General features: G+C 43.9%; 1 protein-coding gene across 9 annotated transcripts in view; it reads left to right on the top strand.

The window, feature by feature from the left end:
• The window catches only part of HDAC4 (histone deacetylase 4), a 264,837-nt gene that overhangs the window by 129,266 nt on the left and 112,031 nt on the right, over window positions 1-23,540 (top strand). For 8 of the 9 annotated variants that reach the window (XM_069782187.1, XM_069782191.1, XM_069782190.1 and 5 more), the window contains one exon: window positions 11,218-11,462. In XM_069782187.1, the coding sequence (XP_069638288.1) occupies window positions 11,218-11,462 (245 nt within the window). Of the gene's footprint in view, window positions 1-4,433; window positions 4,556-11,217; window positions 11,463-23,540 lie in introns of those variants that run through there. The other variant, XM_069782194.1, reaches the window with a different exon arrangement.

The following is a 23,540-nucleotide window of genomic DNA, read 5'->3' as shown; positions in this document are numbered from 1 at the left end:
AACGCTTTCCTATTACAGTTTACTATTTAGCTGCTGGTTTTGCTGCTTTTACTTTTTTTTTTTTCTCATGACAGAGGAGATTGCATTGCATGTTTTGCAGCTTATTTTACAGCTGGGAGTACCTTGACTGGTGACAGAAATGAGTTTACTAGACTTTTACTAATAACCATTTATTTGCTGTTTAAAATGTCCAGAATATGTCTTTTTAATAAAATTATAGCATATACTGTGGGACAGGTAATTCCTAAGAATTTTGTTTCATCTTCTCTTTTGATCTTTTAACATACCATGGCTTAATTTCTAAATAAATGAGTACATTAGATCTTGAGCTGTTTGTTAAAGCTCCCGTTCTCATGGAGTCACCAGCTGCTGATCCCAGAGACTGCTGCATTGCCTCTGCTCTGCTGTGCAGTTTTCCTCAGTGGTGCCCAGACCTGCCTTCAGCAATATATGTGCTGCTGCTTTTTCTTCTTCTAACGATAACGATTCTCTTCCCTCGCCTTGCAAGCTGGTAGGACACAGCAGGCGCGGGAGAGCAGGGGCTGGCCGCAAGTTCTCCGTGTGGTTTTGGCAGAGGACCAGCCTTCCTTCTCAGCAGCAGATAGGTGACTTTGATCTCACAGCTCCTCTCGATGTCTTTAGGAAGCTGACAGCATTTCCTTGTAGCCATAACTGCTTTTATCACACAACTCTCTTTTTCAAATGGCCTGGCTGTTTACCAGCTGGCACCATCTCTACTTGCAAGTGAACCTTCACTTCAGTTCTCATCACATCATCTTGCCCGCTCTGCCCCAGGATCCCCTCCGTCTACGTGAATGGCACCACTGTGCTTCGACAGGAGTTATAATGGGAAAACAATTCTTCCTTGATGCATCCGAGCGAGGAGGAGATGTGATGTCTGCTGTCCTCCTGAAAGTTCACTGTTTAACTCTTGGCTCTCCTGCTTTGTCACTGGTTCCTCTGCTGGCTTTTATTCTTGCCAATGTAGAGGTCATCACTTTGCAGGCTCCAGAGAGAACCCCATAAGAACTTCCAGGCAGTTGTGTAACCCTGCCTTTGCAGTGTATCCCTCAAACTCACCCATGCATATCTAGCTGGGTAGATTACCACCCTCCACCCCCGCTTATGGGGAGTTTTTCATGTATAATCTCAGGATGAGACTTGCAGGCTCCTGCTCCATCTCCTCCATGTTTAATTTCCTTTTCTAAAGTATTACTTTCCCTTGAATAAAGTTCATGGTGAGATTAGAGAGAAGCATGAGAGAAATCTGTGTGGGTTTGTCTCTTCAGAAGTCTATCAGATCTTCTTCAACCTGCCTTTTTGTCTTGGATATCTGGTAAGGTGAGGCTTTTCTTATACCAGCAGAGAGACAGATGGATCAAAGAGGTTCAATTGCTGGATAATGCTTGAAATAAGGAAGCAGGTGAAATTATGTTTCCAGGAATGCCTTTTCAGAAGGAATGTGTGGTTTTTGTTTTGTTTTCCGGTTTTTACTGTTATTTATTTAGACGTTTTTTGCTGTGGAAACTCAGGTGGGTTTTGGTTGTCTACCCCTCACCATGCAAGGAAACCACACAAGGAAAGGCTTACCACAATTGTATGAAGTCTAAACTAAGAAATAGTCCAGGCTGACTCTTGATTCCATGATCTTTAATTTCAGTAAAAGCACTGGCATCATCCAAGACGCTCATTTGTTAAAGAAGTTGTTGATTAAAACAACAAGAAGACAGAGCAGGATAATGTTTGAAAAGGAGGTGGTGAAACTTGAGTGTCTCCCTTTGGAGCTTCTCTGTCCTGCACAGACTTATTGTATGTTGTGTGTTTGGCAGTGCCCTGTTTTATTTCTGAAGTGTTTGGCCTTCCTGCTATGGCAGGACATAATGCTGAAGGGGCTCAGGAGATCAGGGTGGTGCTGCACCCCCCAGTCAAGAGTGTTGAAGTCTTTTGCAGTACTTCAGATGGCACCATCAGAAATGCAGCTGGCTTGTAAGATCCAGATACTTAACCATGGAAGTTTATATTTTTCCAAACCCTGATGTACCCTTCTGAGGCTGTAAGCAGGAAAACACTACAAAATGTTGTTTTCTGTCTATTCTTGATGTAATTTGGTGGTTTTTCTTTTTCTTCAAGTAAAGAGACATTTTTAAATGTCTTAAATGTAAGGTGGAGAAAGTAGGATAAGTGGTCTGCTCTTCAGGTTTTGGTTTTCTTATCATCATGAATAAAATTTGTGTGTAGATCTCTCATTGGTTTCTAATAAATGCTAATGAGATCTTTTTAGGGAAGGTATTAGGATCAAAAAAGTGGGTTACAGAAATCCAGAATCACTGCGCCCTTATTATGTCTTCAGGTCTCAGTAGTAATCAGCAAAAAGTTTCTTTGCAATGAATGAGTGAGTGACATTTAAAGCTCCATCTGTTGCCTACGGTGCGGTGCCTCACGATGTGTTTCAATGGGTGATGGGATGATTAATTTTGGTTCCCATTCATGCCGCATGAAATATTCTCATAGCGGGGAACGACTCCAGCCCTTGCTGAACTGCAGCATGTGTGGTGCTTGTAGGAAACCTCAGCTGCTGTTTACTCCTAGCTTGTGTGCTGAGAAAGGATCCAGGCTGCGTTTGCATTCACCCACGCAGCTCCATAGCAAGCTATGCAAAAATATCGGTGACTGCGATGTACTGACCTGCCTGCTTTTCAGGGATGGCTCCATCACCAGTGCCACTGCAGCTTGCTTTTCTTTACAGACCTGTTTTGAACAGAGGACTGGCCTGTCCCCGTAGGTGAGGACCACCTTCTGATCTCAGGATGAAATAGTGGTCTGACTTTTCCATCTTGCTGTCCTTCAGACTAGCTGCATTGTGATGCTTAAGTTCGTCGTGTAATTCTAGCCCAAAACAAACCCCCCTGGGATCCTGGTCCTTGCCTTTGGGAGACTAGAGGTAAGAATTAAGTAAAGTGGAGATAGTGAAGTGCTTCTCCCTGCTGCCCTGCAGCACCCCACCTTCCCAGCCCTGCATGTAGTCCTTTAGCTTGTCTTGGCGTGGTACAAGTTCATGGAGGAGCATGGCAGGACCATGCCTCCATCCTGCCCCCGCATGATGCTCGTGATGTGCTGCAGAGGATGTTGGTGTCCTGGGTGCTGCTGCACTGAGACCTCCTGCTCCCACCACCTGCGCAGGGTCCTGGGCAAGTTTTGGGGTACCTCTAGTACAGCCTGGTGAAATCTTTTCTAGAGAATAAGCTGACTGTAGATGGTAATATGTGGATTTTTTCCCCCCCTCACCTGTTAGTTTCTGCTTATATTTGGGGCATCTAGCATGCTGTAGATGAAAACCAAGCAAATCTCAGGCGCTGCGAGGGTGCTGTGCCGTGGCTTCGTCTGCTGCGTTCCGCTTTACACACAAAATACGCTCCTTTTATCCTGGCACTGCAGTCAGATACTGCAGTAGCTTGTTTCTATTAATAGCTCTGATCTCACCGTCTCTTAGTGTTTCGGTGAGTTTTGACATTTTTGGAAGTGGAAGCCCCGCTGGAAAAGAGTGCCTTGGCTGCCCAGGCACTGCGCCGGCTGGCAGAGGGGATGCCGGCACCCCTGCCCGCTGCTGCCGGCGCTGCTGCTGGCACCGAGCGGGCAAAGCAGGCAGTTCCTGGCGTGGGGGACACACAACTTAATTCATAATAATCTAGCGATACTCAAATAACATAAGTCTTCCTTCCAGAATCAACCACAGCAAGCACTCTCTCAGCTGCGCTTGAAGCGAGCAGTTGCTCCTTGCCTCCTTTCCAGGCTGATTTCAAGCAAAATGAAGGCAGTGGGTTTTAGAAACAGCATTTTGCAGCTTTGAAGCCTGCCTGTGCCGTGCTCCTGACATGCCAAAGTCGTCTCTGCCAGCAGCGACCTGGTATTTGAAGGCTTTGCAAAATATAGGAAATTTTTTCAAAATCAAAAGCTGTTGCCAGACAGCAAGGGCAGCCCTCAGGAAATAAAATCGGTGGAATAAACACACAATTTTTTGCTTCTGCCCAGGGATAAAAGCAGCTGAAAATAATGCTTAGAGGGGGAGGTCCGTGCACACGCTTGCTCAGCGTCCTGCGACTCGCACTGTGCCGGGATGGCACTGGTTCGGCGGGGCGGGATGGGGTTGTCTCTGACGGCAGCAGCCGAGAGCTTGGGGATGCTGAGCACAGGCTCTTGGTTTTGTATTTATTTTTTCGTGTGTGCTGAAAGGCTGACGTGCCGTTATTGGCAGAATCTGTCTGGAGGGCAACGCTTGCATGCCAGTAATTAGAAAGCGAACTCATTAGTTAGAAATAAAGCCCAAGTCCAGAGAGGATGGGAGATGGGGGGGGGGGGGAAGCTGAGTCAATGGTTTCTGGAAAGCCCTGGCCAGGGAGGTTCAGCCGCAGCCATCCAGAGGAACATCCCCTCCCTGGTGTGGAGCAATTTGGAAAGGCACCAGGGACTATAGAGTTACTGTAGGAGCTGAAATGCTCTTTTATTGGGGTTTTGTGCACTCTGTCTCCTAAGCTCGCTCTGTCACAGACACGTGGTGGTATGTCTGTACTTTATATACTACTGGGGCTGGCAGGGGGATGCTGCTTTTCTTCTTCCAGCCTTGAGCAGACACTCATCCCCGGGGTTTTGCAGCAGATTTGGGGAGGTGGATGCGATTTCTCCCTTCAAGCTGAAGGGAATTGCCGAGTAAAGGGGAGCAGGGCGGCTGGGAAGGAGCCGTGTAAATTCAGCGGGAATTGTTCCATGCTGGAGGGAGGGAGGTCTCGGGGAAAACGTTTCATGCACTCTCCATTTGAAGGTGGTGATGTCTTTAAAATGCGAGAGGGGCAGTTTTCTGTGCTGCTTAAATTAAGGGGAGGGGGGGCAAAAAAAAAAAAAGAGTATTTCTGGCAACAGCTTTTGATTTTTTTTTTTTTTTTAATAAAAACTGGTTTGGGAAATATTTTTAAAGTTCAGCTTAAGTAAAGGTTATGCTGAAACGAGATTTGAATTTAAATCTTTGCGTCAAATATCCCGTGTCCATCTGGTACTGAAATTTTGTTTTAACGTCCATTTTAGTGTGTTTTCAGGACTCAGTCCTTCTATATTTTAGTCCTTTAGGGACTTGCATGAAAATGCTGTATAACAGAAGGGAAAGAAAATACAGTTCTTACTGTTAGTTTTATTTAAATAATGTAATATTTAAGCAGTGTGACCTTCCCCAAATCCTTTCCAAAATGCTCAGTACTTGTAGAGAAGTTATTTTCCATTTTGGAGCATGGAAGAAATTCAACGTATGACTTCTCTGATGATGTGTTTATCTGCAGCCTTTATGTCAAATGATTTTAATGTCAAACATTTTGTATAGGAAATGCACCCTTGCTTTCAGGTTTGAGCTTATCAGTTTATTTACAGTAAATGTGTTTAACAACTTAAACGTATTTAAGATGACTTCCACTCAGTAGTGTTACGGCCAAGCTGTGAGATGTCAAATTTACAATCTCAACCACGAGGCTGCTCTGTACCAGCAATCGATGGGGACTAGAATGCTTTAGGTCTTAATTAACGTACAACACACAGGCAGTCTTTGATGCACAGCCATGTTTTATTTATTTTGGGAGTGAAAAACCAGCAGAGTGTTTCTAATTTGGTATAAAAATAATGGTAACTTGATCGTGAAAAATAGTCCCTACATGCCTAGGTTAAAAAAAAAAAAAAGAATAAAATTCCTCCTGTTTTCTCCTTCTGTTCCTACAGGGAAGGAAAAGGCAGGGAGAACATGAGATAGTTTATTATTCATAATCGCGATCTTGTCTTCTAATTCATGGGGTTGGCATTTCTCATTAAAACTCTGAATAAGTCTTTGTGCTTTTGCTAACGTCATGAATCTGATTGTATTAATATGTTCTCAAGGCAGAACCTATAAAAGCAATTTTCTAGTCTACCATAAAATATTCATAAGAATACAGGCTTTTTTGTTTTGTTGATGTGTTCATTAAGCAGAGAAGGTTTTATTGTTTTCGGGAGGGCTCTGTAGGTCAGAAGCACTCGCCGCTTCTGTGGGGAACTCATGGCATTTCAAATAGGGGGTTTTTTTGAGACTGAAATAGTAAGACTCAGGGATGACGCAGCCTCTGCCGAGACTCTGAATGGGAACTGTGGTTGCGATCACTGCAGCTGGCGCCCTGTGCCCGCGCGTCCGGTGTTTCGGGGGGGATGAGTCCCTCTGGAGGGGAAATGGGAGGTTTGTCAAGTTTCCTCGGGACTGTTACCCAGCACGGTGCAAGTTAAGGCTCTTATTTGGGAGTAAAGCAGGAGTCATTTATCAGAAGACACGATCACAAGTAGTTGGTGATCCCAAGTAGTAGTGTATTCCTTCTGGCTGAAACTGGATTTATTTTAACATGTTGAAAACTTTTATTTTCTGTTTTTAGGAAACACAGTGGTTGGATCATAAAGGTGCGTATAGGAAAACGCATGTGGATTGTAAGGAAAATTGCATTTAGCCTAAATAACGTTGACAAATTCAGTGAGCTGTATTGCAGATAAACAGATTTACGTGGAGAGCGGGTAAGCAGGAGTGAGTGACTGCTACTTCCGTATTAGTAATGCTGACCTTTAGTCCACATGTATAAAAGATGGGAGATGTTATTGCCAGGTGCTCAGAAATCTTCGGCTGGACATAAAAATAGTCAATGCATTTAAAAGGCTTGTGATTCACGGAAGCTGCTGTGCTGTTTGGTTTACTGACTCACTGGGTTTGATCCTCTAGGATTAACTGTTTCGAGCTCTCCTGGAGCCTTGGGGGCTATAAAGTTGCATTAAATCATACTCAAGATTATCTTTCGGGAGTTTTGGAGCTCTGAGGTATTTGCCTATAAATTTGGGAGGGAGGGAGTAAGAGGAGAGCTCCAGCAACGCTGTGCTCCTGTCCATATCCAGTGCTTGCCTGGGCTTCATTTCCACATGGATCCTGTGCAGTGCTGATGGTCAGGTGTATCTACATCCTTACGTTGGAGTGATTGCTGTAGGTTTGATTTGGTGGAGTAAGACCAAGCCGAGTTGTACAATTCTGTTTCGGCTTCTTTTAAAGGTGGATCTAATTTGTGCTGGAAAGCTGCTGCCCCTGCTGAAACGGTGTGGCAGCCCGTGGAGTTCCTCTGTTTGCCACCCTATAAAATTGCTGCTATTCCAGGAATAAATACTGTGCATCTTTTGTAACATACAGTAATTACATTAGTAATGCTTAGGATATAATGTCCATATGCAGATGGTTAAAATGGGTTTTTGATAGCCATGGTGCATCATATCGTTGAAGGTGGAATGCTTTTGGGGGGCTTTTCTTGCTTGTTTTGTACAAATATGTGTTAGTTTGCATTAGGACTCTTTTTGGTTTGTTTTGTTTTTTTCTTTTCTCTCTCCCCATTTTCCATATATATCCAACACAGTAATGGGATTTTTGCTGACATGGAAACTTCACTCTCACTTTTCCAGGACGTGTCCTGTTTCCCACAGTCTTTGGGACACCTGATAAGTTTCAGATTGCACCTTTTGCCCCATACACTGTGCTGCTGGGGCAGGTACCATGTAGATATAGGGCCGTTATGGGGTTGCCTGAGCTTGAGCAGTGCTGGAGGAATCCAAAATGTTCTTCTGTCACTCCGAAATCCTGGCTAACCTGGATCTAATTTAAAGCATTGCATCTAAGAAGAGAAGTTTCTGAAGCGATAGTCCGTGAAACGAGATAGCCTCCGCAGGGCTGGTTTCGAGCTGTCAGCTCCCACTCGCGTGCGGGGAAGATGGATGAAGAGTTTTTTCTGTGCGAGCGGCTGCAGCAGTTGCCATAGGGATGCTCCGTGGGCAGGAATGGGAAGGGCCTGACCACGGTACCGACCATGTAGGAAAACATCAGCTGTACCCAAGAAGGCCTTAGGAACATGTTGTTTAGGTGGGTATGAGTGGTTATCTGTAGGCAAGAGCTGGTGTTCTCCCCAAAATCCCTGATTGTGGCTCGGCAACCCATGGCGAGGAATCCCAGCTCTGGTCCTGTGGGGGAGAGAGGGGAGCGGGGAAAAGGCCACAGGAAGGAAAACAATAGGGAAGTGGAGGGAAGAGCTTGTGGGTTGAAAAATAGCAACACTTCCAGTAATGTGACCTTTTGCAGAAAATGTTTCCATCCAAAAAAAAAAAAGTTTTCTCCCTGGCACAAGCTGAGTGTAGGGAGGGGAAAGCCCGCTGCTCTTGCATGTGTACAGCGCTGCAGCAGCCCTGCTGCCTGCTTTGGGGGCGTCGTATGCGACGGAGCCGGCAATGAGGAGCAGGAGGTGGCCCCTGCACCCTGTGGGTGCAGGCAGGACCTGCCTGCAGGGTCTTGGGCAGGAGGGATGCTGTGGCGGGGCACTGGGTGTCTGCTGCAGGCCTGGGCTCTGTGGGCGGGTGGGTAGCATTCCTTTCCCAGTCTCGGAGGAGTGCCTGGACACCTGGGATTTCCAGAGGAATGACCAGCTGTGGGGTACATGAAAGCACAGCCCCTCTTCTCCAGAAATGTTAAGTAATTTGACTCAAGATAATTTTGTCTCTGTAATACCCTCCCCCCTCTTTTTTGCATCTTTATTTTCAAATAAAAGCAATGGTATTTTGTTTTACTGTGCTATTTCCTACACTGTTATATTTCTCTACTAAACGATATTTATCTGCTTTTGAAGAAGTGATGATGTTCTCCCTGAAATTGCTCTTGCGTTGACCGAGCAAAATCTCTACATTCATCTCTTGGTATGTGGGTTTTTTTGTTTGTTTCTTTTCTACCTTCAGCTCCAGCAGCATTGACCTGGCTGTGCTTTTTAAAACCCCAGCACTTTGTTCAACATCCCCCTTTCCAAGGAGCTGCTGTGTAAGATGGAGTTGCCTTACCGGTGGTCCCTGTCCCTGCATTGTGGCCTTGTCCTTGGCAACAGGGCAATGCATTTTGGTTTACATCGGGCCACCTTACGAAACACCCCAGATTTTTCTGAATTATTCGACCTTTTTTTTTTATTTAATTTTTCTTTTTCTGTGTCTCTTTGCTTCATTTAGCTTCAGATTTTACCAACATCAACTTCTTATGCATTTCTCCATTACTGGCAAAAATAAATAAATGGATAGCGTTTGGGGAAAACCCTATTAAAACTCTTTCTCTGGGATTGATGATACTAATGTCCTGATAGAGGTTATGTGTTGGCATTTGCTGGGTATCACTCTGGCTCTCTCTGGGAGGTGGCATGGAAGGGTGGCAGTGAAGTGGCTTGTGTCACCAGGGCTGTGTGCTGCATTCAGCACAGGGTCCTCATTTATTTCTAACAGTTTACAGTTGATTTCAGGTGACCTCTGAGGACACGCTGCTTGGAAGGACAGAGTCAACTTGTTCTGCACTCCTGTCTCACATCCTTGAGGAGGTGGCTGAAATGAGACTTGGGGTTTAATGATGAGGCTTGAAGTGAAATACGAGTTTAATTTTGTATAAAATGGAAGTTCCTCTTCAAGTACTATTTTCTCGGGAGACATACAGGTGGTGAAAGCTGGCAGTCCATCTTAGTAAAACTTTTCCTTAACCCTTTTGCAGTTCCGAAATGTTTTCCGTGCTTTTTTCTTTTGAATTGGAGTTTATTTCACCAGCTAGTTCATTGTAGGGAGGGAGAAATCAGCTTTTGTATAGTAGAACTGCCTTTATATTTGCTTTGGAAGGATGTCTGTCCCACTGGGGCTGGCCTTGTGGTGGCTTGTACTGATGGTTTTGTAGTAGGGTGGCATCTCTACCCCCATGAGATCTCGCAGCCCTCCCCAGGTGCGTGTGGGAGCCCCGCAGATCCTGGGCAAACCTTGGGTAACTGTTTCATGTGGAGTAGGTGTCTTAGCAGATGTGTGACTGATCCAGCTTCAGCGATGCTGCTGACTCTCCCTCCCAATGTCACACAAACACATCTTAAATATTAAAAAACAAAACACTGGATAAAATACAAAACCCAACCAACCAAGTAAAAAAAACCCCAACCCTTAATTTTCCAATTTTGTTGAAGCTCAAAGTTTTTGAAGGGTTAGCCTCTTTTATTCCGAGGTTGATGTTCATTCAAAGGTATCAGAAGAGTTATTGAGTGATTGCCATGTAGAACAAGGCATTAAATGTGGCAAGTGTACGGAGTACATGTGAAACTCAGAACTGTCATTCAGGTGGAATTTAGAAATTTTTAGTCATTCATGGGATGGCAATAATTTTTTTTTTAGCAGAAAGAAGCTGAGTTCAGTTATTGCAAAGGTATTTTTGTAGATGTCTGTTGCTGCACTTTATTATGACAGCCCCCTTGTCTTCAGGGAGATGCTTTTTGTGTAAGCAAAGAACTGATCTTTACTACACAGATAATCAATGTGGTAGTTTTCCCTTTTTTATTCTCTTAGCATACATATCTCACAATGAGGCTGAGCTACAGGTCCTCTTGGTACATGTTACTGTTCTCTACCTTCGTCTTGGTTGTGCTTCAGGTTTGTCCCACTTGGAGTTTGAAGAACCGAGGCAAGTCTTTGCATAGTCACCATTTGGGCACCTGCTTCCTATTGCTGCCTGCTCTGCAGCATCCCCCTGCTGCCTGTGAGATACATTTGTACCTTTTTAGTGGTTGCAGTAAGTCCAGCCTGTAACCGAAGCACTTAACAGTTTTTCCTAGATGCTTCATTACCCGTTTGTTTCTGGCAAAGCTCCTGTCCAAAACTGGTTATAAAGGATACAGCACGTAGTGTTTTTCTGCATAAGTTTCTTAAAGTGGGACCCTCGTGTTCCTGACCATAGGAGTCCATCAGCTGATCTGTTGTAAGTCAAGATTGATCCTTTCTGTGAAGTCTTAGATTAATCTTTATCCTTCTTATTTCAAGCGATGCTAAAAGAGCAGAACAGAGGTGTATGTTTTGAATACACAGATGTAGAATGGTATCAAGAAGGGCCACACATGATGCATTGAAGTCCTTTGCTTTTAGAGAACGCACATATTTGTAGGACATGGTGGCTGGAGGAAAACTTGAACTCTGAATTCCAGTAGTGCTTTTTTACCTTTTAAAAAATGGTGCAGGTTTAATGGTGCTGTTCTTGATTCGGTCCGTGGTTCCTCAAGGTCTTTGCTGGACACAGTATGAGAACTAGATCCCTGTATGAATGGGGAATACACTCATCTCTCCTCTTGTGTTTTCATGTTGTAGTTGATGTGACCACAGCACTGCCCTTGCAAGTTGCACCAACTTCAGTCCCAATGGATCTACGTTTGGACCACCAGTTTTCCATGCCTGTGACGGAGCCAACGCTGCGGGAACAGCAGCTCCAGCAGGAGCTCCTGGCACTCAAGCAGAAACAGCAGATCCAGAGACAGATCCTCATCGCCGAGTTCCAGCGGCAGCACGAGCAGCTCTCCCGGCAGCACGAGGCTCAGCTGCACGAGCACATCAAAGTAAGCGATGGGCAGCCCTGTGTTGCGTGTTGCATGAAAGCATCCCCTCACCAGGAGGAGATGCACCAACTAGTTTATTTTGGGGTGGAGATCCTGTGCTGGACTTGGTAACCCCTGTTTAGAGAATGATCTTTTGTAAAGGGATGCAAGCACCAAGACTTAAAAAGGGGATAGGGTGGAGGAGAGGAAACAAGGTAAGCTGGTGTCATGTTAAATGTTAACCACCCGTCTGCATGTATTCAGAAGTCCTGTGCTCTGCTGCCAACAGGTGACTTGCTTTCCCTGAATTTGGGAAATTTCAGTAGAATTCAACCCAGCAGGAGGGCTTTTGGCTTACTGGTTACTAATATCACATATTTGGCAGTAGAATGGCATATAAACTGCTCACTGGACATATGCCTTCGGTGTAAGGTGCAAACCAAATGTTTGGACCTTAGTGTCTCTGCAGGAATAGGAAACAGATGCAGCAGGTGCGGGTAGGTCTGCACACCATGAGATTTTTTGGAGTTGCGCGGTGCAGGTTAGGCACTGGCCAGGTGCTTTGTGCTGCTCTGTCGCATGGGACGGAGAGGAAACGTAACGCACATGATAAGTAGGAAGTACAGTTTAGAAGATGGCTGTTGCATAGTGAAAACGTTAGACATTATATAAATATTTCACAGTGATAGACTATTGCTATGGTAACATAAGCTTTCAGAATTGCTAAAATGCTCTCTTTTCAAAGGGGGATTAGCGCTGCACATGGTAAATAGCGTTAATGTAATATTAAAAAGCAACCTCAATTCAACCTTATATAACTTTCATTTTAATACAAAATACGTGTCAGAGTGGGGAAGATAGGATTAAAAGTTAATGGTGTTTTATTTACAGACTTTTCAAACACAGATACGAGCCTGGGTTTGTAAGAATGGTTGCTGTTTGAAGACTGATTGACAGCAAATGCCTATGTCCTTAGTGGGTCCTCTGTGCTCTCTTCAGCACAAAGGTGTGGGGAGGTGCATGTGTGTAAATACATTTATATAGGCACTCATATGTATGCATTATAAGTGTATATACATGTGTATACATATGTAGTTACGTATTTATACACGTGTCTACGTACACATTTATGTGTGAATAGCAAAAGAACAGTTAGAGCATCTGTGGTTCATGTAGTACATTCAAAAGGAAAGGATGGGAAATACCTGTGACAAATATTTCCCTTATCTCCTTGTAATTGCATATGACTAAGTATTTGTCTGTTAAAAATAAGAAAGGGTCATTCAGATTTAATGGACAAACTCTAAGCACTGATGATAGGAAAATATTTGCTCTCATTTGTGTTAAAGGTATGACTGATTCTGGTAAAAAGTCTGTGTTAGAAGTCTGTGTTAGAAGGAAGTCGAGATCTAAGTTTGAGAAGCCAGTTAGCATGGTATATCTAGACTGCTAGGTAATGAAGTTCTTCCTCTAATGTGTAAGCTTGGCTAGATGAAAAACTTAAAATAGGAATGATGCAATCCTATATGAAAAAGGATGACCTGCAAGGTGATCTCCCATAGTAGTACATGTGTCATCGTGCCCAGAATTGCTTTAAAAATAAACCAGCACATTATTGAAATAAACCGCATGATATCTCACAAATAAAAGAAACCCAAAACCGTATACCAACATGTAATTATGATGCACTTTCTTTGGGAAAACATACTTTTTGCATTCATAAGTCAGCCCACATTTAGATGACTCTTAGATTAAACCAACTTTCAGAAACTGGCAACTGTGTTAAGTGCAGTGACTGTAGGTGCAAGGAAGCTATTATTTTTGTCCAGAGAACCAAAATTTATAACCTTGTATTTGGACTTTGAACTTCGAGCTGTTCAGCTCCTTTATGGCTCATGAAAAAAGCAGGTGGGATATTAAAGCAAATAAAAAACCTTTTACCCTGTGTAAGTGAAGCACTAGGATTTGAACTCTGAAATTCGGTATAGAAATTGTCCTGAATGAAGATGCAGAGTTCTTTTTGGAGGAATTCAGGTGTTTTTTAAAAATCAGCTGCTCAGGGTGCATGGTACATTTCCCATATGCACACATGCATGCATGCACACTGCACTACTCCAACTGTACAAGGGAGGGCTTGCTCTTGCACGTACGTTGGATCAAGGAAATGCTTCCTACTGCTTCTCTCCTCATCTTTTAATGCCATGGGCAGGGAGTGCACAGCACGCCAACTTGCCTGTTTTGAAAAAGGTCGAAGCAGATGTGCTACTGCTGGTCATGTCTCTGGCATGGGGAGGAGCAGGAGTGGGGATGTGGAGATTCTTCAGCTGAAAGTATTTTGTAGCCTGAGTTTATGGTATTGTAATGAAGGTGTTGTGTGTCCATCACTTTTGCAAACATATATTCCCAGGTTTCTTCTTTAGATAAAGATGAAGTCTCACTTTGGGTAAGAAAAGGCTTGGGAACCTAAACTTGCCCAGATTTCTGTGGATTAAGACTATGCGTAATGGCTGATGACTAGAGTGATCTTGCAGTGCACCTTACTGCTGCACCAGGTTTGATGCTTGGTCATCTTCAGTGTCTTCCCTGACCTTGGGATTGGGTTTTTTTGATTCAGAAAGCAAAGTTTCAGCAGCTATTGCAAGGTGATTGTGCATTTTGCAAACTTACTGCCTTTCCAAAAATTCAGGGCTCCTGCAGTTTGGTTAGAATTTTCAGCATCAGAACAACCTCAAAATCTAATGAAACAAACAAAAAAATTAAAAATGCAAACATCAAAGCTCTAAACTTACTCTGATGTCAAACAAAATGGCAGTTCTTTGACTTTCTCACTGGCGCTGGTTTCCTTGGAGGTGATCAGGGCCTTTGTTAATCATACTATTAAATCCTGCAGTTGCTTTGTAAACTATTTCTGTGAAGGGGGCAGAATTTCTGCATCTTAGTATGTTTTGCATATCTAGCACCATCTAGAATCAATTCATTTGGCTTTTTTCACTACAGCCTAGCATCCACCATTTTAATCAACAAGTGCAAAGCATTTATTTGTTCATCTGTTTGTGTACTGGAACAGCAATTTCTGTGCTTTACCCTGTCTGATGCCTGTTTCTAATTCCTATTACTTACAATTCCTAGATTGTAAGCATATTTTGGATACAGCAGACCAGCATCTGTGTACAGTTACGTATGCAGAGCAAACATTGTATTGGATCCCTCTTTTGTAAAGATGTTCAGGTTTAAGTACCTTTGCACTCTTCCACTTATAGATGTTGAACAGTTTTGTCGACAGGAATTCAGTGGCTGAGCATCTGCTGCTAAAAGTAAAAAATAGTTTTGATGCATTTCTCAAGCAGCTTTTCTATGTTTTGGATAGACATACGTACAGCCAGCATTGCTAAGTTACAGCAAGCAGCACTATGAAGATTTTAAAGAGCTTACTCATTTTAAATGTTAAACCCTTAGCTAGTACAGGAAGAATCACGTTTTGTGTTTGTTTTCTTGCTTTTATTACTGTGGTGTCGGTGTGAACAGAGGAACTGTTCTGACTCAATGTGATCTAAGTGGGGGGAACATCTCTAACTCCCACTCCCCAAACAAAGCACTGGTGTAAGAAACATCTTAAGGTCATCTTAAATAAATGAAATTTGGCTTGAAAAATGCTGGCATGTCTGTCTTGTTTTTCTATTCAAGTAGATAACTTTTTCCTATTGAAATACAAAGTTTTGGCATTTTCCAGAACTTGGTTTTATTCCAGCAGACCAGTTTTAATCGTCTGACCTAGTGCAAGAGGAGAAGACAACGGGATGGTCACAGTCTGTCAGCCTGTACGTGCGATCCCTTCCCTTGTCCCCCCCGATCGGTCCTTGCTTTTATAGACATTGTATTTTGGAAGAAACAGCCTCCACATAAAGGTGGCAAATTTCAGAAGATTGTGCAGCTTGGAGAGCCAGGCTATGAGTGAAATAATATTTGTGGAAGGGTAGTATAATGGATGCAGTTAGAGCTAGGCACATGGAGGGAGCAGGATCGTTGCATGCAAGGACTAACAAGAAAACCCTGACATAGGGAAAATAAGCTAAGCCTTATGAAGACTTCACACCATACGGAAATAGGGAAAACTGTCTTTCACGACTACAGCGCAGCTTTGCAGATTGCCGAGGTTTGACATCCAAAAGCAGTGCAGGAAAGGAAGCTGGAGCTGGTGAGCGCTGGAGGCTGCTGCAGGCTGGCTAGAGGCAGAGGCGATGGCTCTTTCCTCCTGTAGCCGCTTACCTTCAGTGAGATGCATTTTCCACTCAGGCATGCCTCACCAGATGTAACAATATTTATAGCCTTTAAATCTGCCTTCCTAAACAAAAACAAGGATGCAGTAAGGAGCCTGGCACCCGGGCTGTTGCCAGTGAGATGGTGGAAAACCTCTCCACAGGTCCCAGTGTGAGCTTTGCTTGACCTTTGATTGCAAAGGAATCGGCAGTGAATTTTTTCCTTTGTGAGTCACTCATTCCCAGCCAAGATCAGCTGGAAGTTACCAAAAGCTTTTCCATTTGCCTTCTGGTCAAGGGCCGGAGCGAGATGATTGAAGGGGGCAGGATCCATGCTTTGGCAAGGCGAGAGGCACCTCAGGCGGTGTGAGCTCAGCAGAGAAGTGAAGGACGTGGTGGGTAATGCGGTTAATCTCTTTCGTCCCTGCACTGCCCGAGCTCAGAGCAGGGCTCTTCCAAGCTCTGGCTGTTTTATAGCTAAAGCCGGAAACTTATTCAGGATGCTGACGCACATCAGCGTTAGCACATGACAGCAGACACCAGAAGAGTCCTGATGGCGATGGGATAGCAACACAGGCAAGCAGCTGAGCCTCACAGCTCCTCGTGGACCTGAAATCCTAACCTGGAGGCATGCAAAGTTGTTAATTCTGTCATGCAAGCTATTCCTGGTTTTCCCATCATCTGAGAAAAGGGTATTTGTGTGCATCAGTAGCAGACGGAGTGCTAGTCTGTACATGCAACGTATACAGGATGGTCAGAGGAGTCATGGGTTTGCATATAAGCAGCAACAGCAAAAGAAGCTTTGCAATGATGTTTGCTGAGGAGTGATTCCGAGATTGTTTTCTTTTTATTAACACGGTGATTTCCTATGTTTAACAGTATGCTGTGCTGTTTAATGGCTTTATGCCAAAAAATAAAAATACGTGGAATGTTTTCAGACATTGATTTTATATATATCTATCTATCTCAACATTCAGATAAAGCATGAGGAGATGGTTTTGTTAGTTGTTGCGCGTTTCAAATGATTCGGTAGTTTCCCACCCGAGATTGAGAGAAGGTAACACATCTGAGGTGTTAGCCCCTTGTTCAGAGACACAGGGTGAAACTCTGGCCATGCTTCATTTTTGCTTTGGAGAGTAGAAGTCTTTTATGGAATCTTCTGGACAGATTTTGCAATGCTGCAAAGAAAATGTAATTTCTTTCCAACAATATCTAGATTTAATATGTACCATGTTGATGCTAAGGTGAGAAACTGGTCTTTGCTTTCGTTTGGAGGCACCTGCCCTCGGAATGGCAGGTTTGCGTGCACGTAGCTCATTGGGCACAAATCACACTGTCTTTTAGTGTGGCTGCTTTCATTGTTGCCCTGACAGTGCCTAGAGCCTCTTTTTGGTGGCCTCTTTGTGTCGATTCCTACTTAACAGGAAAAAATGTATTTGTTTCAAATCTGCTGATGGGGTTGGTGTCATCTGCTTTTCTCTTGCAGCTGTGCTGGGTGGAACTTTCCCCGTGCCCCAGGCTGGGGACACTGAAGGTAGCACCTTTGTTCCTGCAAAGTATGCTCCTTCCCCCTGTGTCCTGCTCCTCACTCTGCAGGACTCTGGAAGGGCAAACTTCCATTTTATCCCCCCATACCGTGACTCCCGTTGCTGAGCGTGTCTGCTCCATCCTTCCTGCCTGCAGCAGACAGCACAGAGGTACTCCCTGTGCTCAGTTTTGTGCCTTTCTTCCGCAGAGCGCCTTTTCCTCACAGTCTGCATCGTTTTCAAGAGAAACTTAAAAAGCCCAGAGATACCAGGTGTCCGCCTCTGTCTATATTCTGACATGATAGGATTATTCATCTTAGAAAACTGCAGCTGGGTACAGTCAGTGGTAAAAAAACAGACTGAACATTTTGTGCCTTGTTACTACTTGAATGCATTGTACCGTACTCTCTTGCTATTTCTAGACAGCTTCCTGTTCTTTTTTCAGTGACCTTGCCTCATTTTTCTGGTACACAGAGCTGACTCCAAGACTTAGACCTGGATCCTGCAAAACTTAACTTCTGATGGAAGTAACCCTGGCGAAAGCTTTTGCAAGATCAGAGCATTTGCTCTTTTTGAAGGGTGGGGGTGACTTTCCTCATGCCCAAAGTCAAGATCTTTTCTAAGAACAGTGAGGACAAATCTGCACACAGAGGGGGTGGGTATGTCAACAAATTCATATAGCAGCTTGGACACTGGTAAGCCCTATCTCTTGGTTGAAGAAGTTGTCATGCAACAGGCTGGGTTAATTTGCGCATCTTTCTACCTAGCGTTGGTGGGTTTTGGACAGAAGCTGGATTGCTCAGCCAGAAGGGTTGTCTGCACTGGTCCTTACATACCTATTTTAAAAGTGGTAAAAGAAACACATTTCCTTTTGGCTTCTTCTGAGGTGGGCCGTGTTTTTTTGGCTGGAAGGATCAGCACGAAAACTCCAGATTTTCCCAGCTTTGAGATGCATAAACAAGCATTTGCGATGCAAAAACCTCAGTCAAAAGTGAAGTTACGGATCTCGCTTCAGTCAGCGGACGCGGTGGCTTTCATCCTGTGAATCCCTGTACCAGTGTCCATGGAGTCTGCTGGCAACAGCCAGCCTTGTCGTCCTTGCACCATTGCTCAGTCTCTTCGCTTTGGGGTTTACAGCTTTCCAGCAGAATACGGAGGTTTTCTGATCCATCAGCAGTGGGAGATGAAAAGCCTGTTGTCCCCTGAGCTCGGCCGCTCCATGTTCCTTTTGTGAAGCCAAGGAAGAGACATTTATCCAGTGCATTTTCTTGTTAATTAACCTCCTGAAGTTGGACTTAAATTGGGCTGACTTTTGGGTGTTCTGAAGGCTGAATATCTGATGTAAATGGCAGAAATAGCAGACTTCACTGGCTGGCAAACAGATACGGGATCTTTTTTTCTTGGTAGCACATGCTTGCTTTTTCTGTGGAGTCCCAACAGCTTTTGAAGTGGTCAAATTTCTGTTCTTTCATCCTTTATAGCATAAGTTTGTCTCCCAGTAAAACGTGTGTGATTTTTTTTTTTTAAAGCTAGAAACCTTATGGTCTCTATTCAGTTTGGAATTTCAAAATAAACAGCAGAAGAAGGAATATTTTGCAGTTCACACATCTGAATTTTCAACTCCAATTTTATCTTATTTTTGAACTAGATAAAATAGATCGGAAGTAGTCAAAGAGACTACATAGAGAATCAGGGCGGGAGTAGAGAAATACCCAAGTGGATCCTGCTATTATGCTGGGAATATTGATGTGTTAATATACGCCATCGCTGAAAAATTAACATTCATAAACTTTTCATTCCTCTTGCTGCTTATGGTCTCTCAACAACATTGAGCTGGTGTATGGGAGAATGAAGTTGCATTTAAAACATAGATCATGTTGTGAATAACTTCACTCACATACACACAATATGAACAACGTTGTTGGATTAATCTCCATGTTTAACTTCCCTGTTTAACTGGTGGCGGTGTGTAAAAATGATAAATATTTGGTATTTACATTGGTGGCGTGTTACCTTTAAATACGATGCTTCTGCTGCGCTTGCATGAGCATCAGATGATGTTGAACATTCATTTTTAGCATGCAGCCTTCCTCCGGGCACCACAGGTGCTGAGGCTGTCGCTGCCTCGTGTCAGATGAAGAGCAGCACTTTGCAGTTCGTTTCACCCGCGTGTCCACCCTCTGTCAAATGGACCTGAACCTGAAATCGCATGGGAACAGCAGCTGATGCCATGTGTCAGCAGCCACACTGCCAGTGGTACTGTGGATGCAAGTACTCTGTCCTTGTTGCTGCTTTTCCCCGTTTTTTTCCCTTGGTTGTTTGAGAAGCCTGGCAGGAACGCTTCGGTGAGGTCTCCCATCACTGCCAGCTTTCTGGTTTGGTCTCCTTTCACACAGGTGATTGGGAATGGTGGATCAGTGGACACAGACATGGTCCTCCTTTTCTTTATTCATATTTCCTTCTTTGAAATGACCAAAACCCACTGGTGGCTCCTCTAGCTGCTCCCATTACAGGATCTCTGTGTCCTAAATCTCTGCTTCTGGTATTGATTTTAGCTTAACATTACCATTCCAGCTCCTCTGCTCCTTGCACCCCGAAACAGTTCACAGAGGACATAACTGCTCCTCCGAGGACTGTGGTCTGATCACTTATGGCACAATAAAATCTCATTTAGCATTAAACATCTGGGGCTCCTTCCTTTACAGGACAATTTATATGGTTCTTTGATTTACAGAGATTCCTTTTTTCCATCCGTGGTCGGATGGATTTTCCCTGCTTCTGGTGCAAGGTGTACAAATTTGTCCTCCCCTTCAATAATAAGCATGTAAAGCACAGCAGAGGTGAATGCAAAGGAGTTTTCTCCACCTTTAGAGGGGAAAATGGGAGAAGGAACTGAACATGCTGGATACTACAAATGGAGCTCACTGCTTTCTGTAAAGGTTGTCAGATACTCTTGTTTCTGGAGAAAGGGCAAAAACTAGACTGGAGTGACAATCAGGGAGCAAAAGGTACATACAGATACATTCTCAGCACTATACCTTTGCAGATATTCAGGGCTTAGGGGGACAAAGCTGCTGTGCAAGCTTTCAGCCTTTTAGGAGAGGTGAGCAGTAATGGGATGGGAAGGAAACTGGGATACAAAATTATATATCCATATGTAAGCTGCCAAACTAATAACGTGGGATCTTTTCACCTAGAGCTGGCGATGAGGGAACATAACCATCATTCCCTTTCCTGGAGACATTTGAGGCTCATAAACTTGAACACCAGACATTCTCAGTAGGATATGTCTAACCAAGATCAGTCTCTTGCCCAGGAAGCTGTCGGCTGGGAAGATTGTTTCCCTGCATAGCGAAGAGATGTTGCCCACGGGAACTTCTGGCACAGGACTGCCTGCTGTCAGCCTGCCTGATAGCTGGAAGGGGGCACGCCGAATATATGTTCAGCTGCTGACGTGTCCAAGAAAAGAGATGATAGACGTTCGTTCTTCTGAGCTGTGCTTTCAGATTTTTGTGTCTTGGCTTCTGATGAAAACCACAATTTCCCCCCCCTGGCCCTGTCTCCCAGTACAACTGATTAATTCTGACTAGCCTCCGGTGCTCCAGGAGCTATCTGAAACAGGCCGTGACGGAGCCAAGAGAGTGAATCCTGAAACTGGAGCCACAGCCTGAGACTTCAGTAAACAGGATGGGGAGAACATGGAGCAGAGAGTCCAGCCAAAGGAATGGCCAGCATTGAGATTGCTCTAAAATAACCCAATACAACAGTTCTCCAGAAATCTGTCGACATCCATGCTTTGCTTCCACCCATAGCTAATGATTTTTCGGAGGGGGTGATTTGATGTGTACATGTTTTGGTGAGTTCTTTCTTGATCATCACCTACGATTTTCCTTTATTTTCACATAATCTGAGCTCCAGATCCTTGTGAATACCTGACTTAACCCACCAAAACTAGAATTTTGCTAAAGAGGGTGGCGGATGATTTGTCTTAAAAACACTCTTTGCACCAAAACCCCAGCCTTGTTGCCTGCTAGGTGAGAGGACAATTATGTGAAGCTTCTAAAAGCGTTTAATTGTGTCATGCCTTAACTCAGCCTTTAAGAGTACAAGTTCAGGGGGTGCTGAGAAGATCTGTTTTGGGGGGGGGGGTTTGTCTTGTCTAGCATTAAATTGTCAGGTTTGAAGCTAGTATTTAACTTACACATCCTTACAACTTCTTTGAAGCTATTGCCTCCATGAGAAGGCCAATCTCATGTTCAGGGGTGGCAGGTGAAGCAGTTGCTCAAAGTCTCTGAGCTTGCCCAGAAGAAGTCCTCAGACTGGAATTGTGACAAGCTGGACCATGCCAGCATGACCTTGGTCTGAGATGGAAACCACATGTACATGTGAGGAGGAACACTGACCCATAGGTGGAGGATCAGGCTACCTCTCCATCTGTGTTTTTTCATAACCTAGCTGCCTTGTGCTGGGAGGAAGTAGGAATCATCTGCAAATATGAAGAGCAGCAGAAGTGCTCGGGGTGACATCCCACCATGCTGGAGCACCTTCAGTAGATGATCTCGAGCATAGATTGAGATGCAAGTTAGAAGTTGGACCCAACAGTAAGCTACTTTGGATCCCAGGAAATGTTTATTGGCAATAAGTATGCCAACTGTTCATTCAGACTTGCATGTGTGATTATCTGCATGAGTAAGGGTGAGCTGTCCGGGTACAGATAGTTTTACCCTGCCTTCCACTAATTGCAGTAAGCTATTCAAAATATATATTATAAAAATCTAAGAGCCACAGTCTAAGCTTCAAAACCTCTCCTGCTTTGCAGATTTTAATCAGTTTTACCACAGCATGTAAAGTAAATGACAGAAGCACCTTTAAAATGGTGGTTGCATGGGAAAGAAGAAGCAGAGGAGCATGGGCAGAGAGCAGTGCCTGGCTTCTGGCAAGGTGGTGTCTGCAAGGTACAGCGATGCAGGAAGGACCCGCATTCTTGCTACTCATTTAGCAAATTGAGGAGTGGTTATGGAAGTCTTAATGCACCATGTCTCCATGAAATATGTCCTCGTTCTCTCTGGTCAATGGGATCTTGGCTGTCAGCACCATGTGCTTCCCAGGAGGGCACTGGCTGGCTTCTGGGCAGAGGCTGCTGAAAGATTTTGGAGCATTACCTTTCTACTTCTGTTGTAACAACTAAAGGAAACTGTTTTAGTTCCACTTTGCTTAAGAAGAGGTTTCTTTGTGCAGTGGAAGTTGATGGTGTGCTTACTGATAAGGTATCAGTCCCCTTTCTAGGTAGACATGCTTGAGGACTGAAGACAATTGAGGAATGTGATGGCAAAATGCACTGCACTGCTGAGTCCTCATGGCTAGCTGACAGTTGATAAATACCTGGAAATGCTCTACATTCTTCTTATTACATTTATTAATATATTAATATATGCTAAAGGAGCAGCAGCACCACTAACTCCAGGTACAGTTGAACATTTGTGCAGTTTTCATAAATAGTGGAAGCAGTGACATTAAACATATGCAGGAATCCCCATAGTTATAAATATTTACAAATATTTATTTTGGCAAGAGCACCTAATTCAGATGTTCCTAGCTGCACTCCCTAATACAGTGTGCATGTTTGTCATGTGATATGCTCCTCAAATTGATAGTTGAATTAGTCTGAATGCAAGGGATTTCCCTTGGTGTATCACTTTGTATTTCTCAAATATTTATATTTCATTACAGTCAGGGAAAAAACACACTGCTCCAGCTATGCGCAATTAACACACGGGTGTTGTGGTGTCGGTGTTGATTCATTTGCCAGCAAGAGAGATCTAATGTATTATGTGGTACGTGAGCACAATCTCGCTCAGTAATTAATAATCCTTATCAGAGCCACCTAAGCGTCTCTTGGTATGCCGTGAATTGCAGTTCAAGAGATGCTTATGAATTCCTAACTCAGGCACTTTCCAAAAGACCTGAGTGTGGGAGCTTGCATCCCACTCAAATGCAGCTCTGAAACGTTTTGCCTTTAGACATCAGTAGGCTTTTTTCTTTTCCATTGAGATAGTCAAGGGAAGGTTAAATGCCAGACCAAGCCCACAGCGTGTGAGTATTCCCTTGGCAGAACAAGTTTAATGTGTGGCACGGGAGGGGGGTAAGACCTCGCTGCAGTTGACCACACATGGGTCTGAATACTTGCTACCTGTTAAAATTTGCCTCCACTGCTTTAACTGAAGCAGAAACTCATATTTTTCTAGAGTTTCGGTTTATTTTGTGTATGGGACAACTTTTGTATGTTAGCAGATTTCCTGCTTCTGCTGTTAGTTGGT

Source organism: Haliaeetus albicilla, chromosome 4, assembly GCF_947461875.1.
Source record: "Haliaeetus albicilla chromosome 4, bHalAlb1.1, whole genome shotgun sequence".
NCBI classification, from domain to species: Eukaryota; Metazoa; Chordata; class Aves; order Accipitriformes; family Accipitridae; genus Haliaeetus; species Haliaeetus albicilla.
This window is presented reverse-complemented; position numbering and strand designations above follow the sequence as displayed.